General features: G+C 57.0%; 1 protein-coding gene across 1 annotated transcript; it reads right to left on the minus strand.

Annotated features, from left to right (window-relative positions):
- Positions 1–4: 4 nt before the first annotated feature.
- On the minus strand, positions 5–1,086 carry CHGG_03840 (uncharacterized protein; the record flags this gene model as incomplete). Its single annotated transcript, XM_001223053.1, has 4 exons — positions 5–323; positions 400–505; positions 607–630; positions 765–1,086. 4 exons carry the CDS (start codon positions 1,084–1,086, stop codon positions 5–7), a joined length of 771 nt encoding a protein of 256 aa, XP_001223054.1.
- Positions 1,087–3,306: the final 2,220 nt, after the last annotated feature.

The raw sequence follows: 3,306 nt of genomic DNA on the forward strand, positions 1-3,306 counted from the left end.
CACCTCACCACCCCTCCACCTGCACCTCCATCTTCACCGGCACATGCAGCAGGCCATCGCGCGGCAGCCCGCCCGCGCGGATGTTGACCTGCAGGGCCTGGTGGATGAGCCTGGGCTCGGCCAGCCCCGCGTCGCGCTCGGTGCGCCAGCTGACAAAGTCGGCTTGCGACGTGCCCGCCTTGAGGTGCTTGTTGTGCGCCATCTGCTCGGCCACGGTCGAGGCGGCTTGCGGTGTGGCGCGCGGGGTTTTGGGCGGGTAGTCGTGCCCCGTGTAGATCTTGTAGGCGGGTGGGAGGGTGAAGAGTTTGGTGGCGGTTTGGTAGCTGTGGTGGTTTGGGGGTGGGTTGGGTGAGTATGAGTGGGCTTATTGGACGGATGGAGGAAAGGGGAGGCACTAACAGGTCGTTGGCGTTGCCGCCGGGGAAGTCGCAGCGGGCGGAACCGACGTCTGAGTTGAAGATAGAGTCACCACAGAAAATGTTCCCTGGAGATGTTAACAGTCTGTCTGAAACAAGGTGGTTGCGTATTTCGAGTGGGTGTTTAGGGTCGCAGCCCTGAGTTAGGGGTATAGGGGCGGCTTTGTGATAAGGAGACAAGAGGACTCACCCCCGATCAAGTACCCCATGTGATCTGGCGTGTGTCCGGGTAGATGGACAGCTTTCGCCTCAAGTTCCCCCACGTGGAAGATCTCATCATCCTCTAGCAGCATGTCAAAGGGCACCCCTCGTACTCCTCCCCTCGCGATGTCATATCTCTTCCCCAACCCGCTCCTGGGACCTCGGCGATCCGCTTCCCGATACCGACTCCGGGCTTCCTTCCGTCTTTAGCGAGCCGGGCCTGAAGGTACTTTGCTGCCGTTAGATGGTCGGCGTGGACGTGTGTCTCGAGGAGATGTTCGACGGTGTAGCCCTCCTGCTGGATCAGGGCAAGTAGGTCATCCGCAGACTTGGTGGAGATGGCGTTGCGGGCCGGGTCAAAGTTGAGGACGGGATCAATGATGGCAGCGGCCTTGGTGGAGGGGTCGGCTACAACGTACTGCCAAGTTGAGGTCTGCGGCTCAAAGACGGTGTGAACGATGGGCTCCATGGTGACAGCGGGGGGTACAAGCGGTTGAACGGGATGTTTATCTTGGAATGAATTGGATTTGACTCGTAGATGTAATGTTGAGCGTAGATACAGCGTACTAGATAACTCCCTAGCTTTTTGACTCCTCGATGGCTGAGGTCGAGCATCAAATGTCAGATACGTCCGCAGGCTTGGGCTAGTTTCCTGGCACCTTGCCGAGTTTGCCTGTAGTCCCGCATGATATCCGGCGAGCTGGTTCAAAGTCGCCGACCTCCATCCCCCGGGAGATCGGGGACAATGAAGGTGGCGGCTGGCCTCAACAAAGACCGAGAGCCGTCGAAGCGGAAGGGCGAGCGACGGGATAGGGGTTGGCATCATCACACTGCATCATCATCATGGGAGGCGGACGAAGGGGGGATGGAGACACTCGGCCATGTTCGTCCCGAAAAGTGTCCGTTTCCGGTGTGATTCGTCCGATAACAAAGGGTCGCCACTGTCATGGCATCATCATGGTCATGGTTGTTGGGGGTTATGGTCGACCGATTCCAGGGTTCGGGTTTGTTGAGCTTGTTTCGTGTTTGTGTTTCCGTCGGCGGCTTAGGATGTCGGTTCATCGCCGATGCCGTGTAACCCGGCGACTTCCGTAATGCGGCATCGTGCATCGTACACAGTAGTTTGAGCGGTAAGGTGCACCGAGAACCGCAACCGGGATGGGGCCGCGCAGTGCGGCCGTGGACGGGCCGTGGATTTATGGGTCCCCGAGCAGGCTCCACTTGACGCCGGGCTTCGATCTGGGGATCCATGAAGAAGCCCGAAGGGATGGGTGGCAGGGTGGGTTTTCATCAATCAAGGTTTGGCAGTTCGCCGACCATCCAAAATTGGGGAAATCCCCAATCCCATTCCCCAATCCCCTAGAAATTACCGAGGGGCGGGTCAGCCCTGGGAGCGAACCCGAGCCCGAACCAATTCTCAAGCCTTTCCTCCTTTGGCTCTATGCGTATGGATGGACGCGAGGAAAGTGCAGGAGCCAAAGTCCCTGGTGGCCGAATCCGGGCTTCGGGCTTTGGACTTGGGATGATTTTTTCCTCCTCGGTGATATTTTACACTGACAGATAACTGATTGCAAAACCTCAGGCAAGCAGGCAGGTAACCCACACCACCTCGGCGGGTTCCTCACATTCCTAGGATCCTTCCATGTTCCATGCTTGCTGAGGTACTGATCACCGATCACCGATCACCGTCGACCGTCGGCTGCACTGAACCCACTGTGCCACTTCACCGCGGCGGAGCGCACTACACCAGCACACCTAGATTTCACTCCTCTAACCTAACTAACCCTTACCCATGAAACCCGACACCTTGATTCCTGATTCGTAATCCTTCGACGAGATGGCACTAAACGCCACCCCTGCCGGTGAGTGGTGGCCGAACATCCCTTTGATCCGTGGTGAGTTTTCACCCCGCCATCCCTGAACCTGGAAGCATGTTTAGACTGGTGTGGGAAGCTCGGAGATTTAAAGAGTGCAGGCCGTGGCGTTCGCTAGTTTGTATATAGTTGTATCTATTTCGTACGAAGTAACTCCTCCAAATTATCTCAATATCAATAGCTACGGTAGTTACTCTGGTTGATCACCCTAACCAACCCCCCAAAACCGCCGCAATGAACAACGTCCTCACCGGCGCCGCCATGGGCGCCGCCCTCACCACTGCCGGCGTCTACGCCCCAGATATCATCCTCGCCCAGTTCAACTTTACCGACTTCACCATGCTGCAGACCTTTCTCTCCGCCGCCGCGGGGAGCACGTATGTCTCCCATCTCTCCTCTTCCTCCCTTCCAATTGTCCCCCTATCCCCTATCCCCTATCCCCTTTCCTCTTCCCCCTCCACGCCACCCCCTAACCCAACCCCAACCCCTTCCCACCCAAACTAAATCAAACTAACCCTCCCCCCCCCCAAAGGGGCCAAGTCAACAGATGTCAACGGAAGCGAGAGCGAGCCTCAGCAAATCGACCAAAATTGGACCAGAAGCAAAGAAAGGCAGTAAGATGAGCAAGTGAAAGCAAGAGATTCGCCCTCGATAGCGTTCCAAATTGCGATTCGTCAATGCATTGTGAGTTGTCCCTAGCCTTTGCTCGGATGAGTTGTCGAGGTGGTAGGTGAAAGAGAAGTCAATGAAACAGGCAGGGCGTTCCTCGAGCGACGCGGCTCCAAACGATAAGCCAACAGGGTCGCCAAGAACGA

This window comes from Chaetomium globosum, genomic scaffold (assembly GCF_000143365.1).
Source record: "Chaetomium globosum CBS 148.51 scaffold_4 genomic scaffold, whole genome shotgun sequence".
In the NCBI taxonomy this organism is placed as follows: domain Eukaryota; kingdom Fungi; phylum Ascomycota; class Sordariomycetes; order Sordariales; family Chaetomiaceae; genus Chaetomium; species Chaetomium globosum.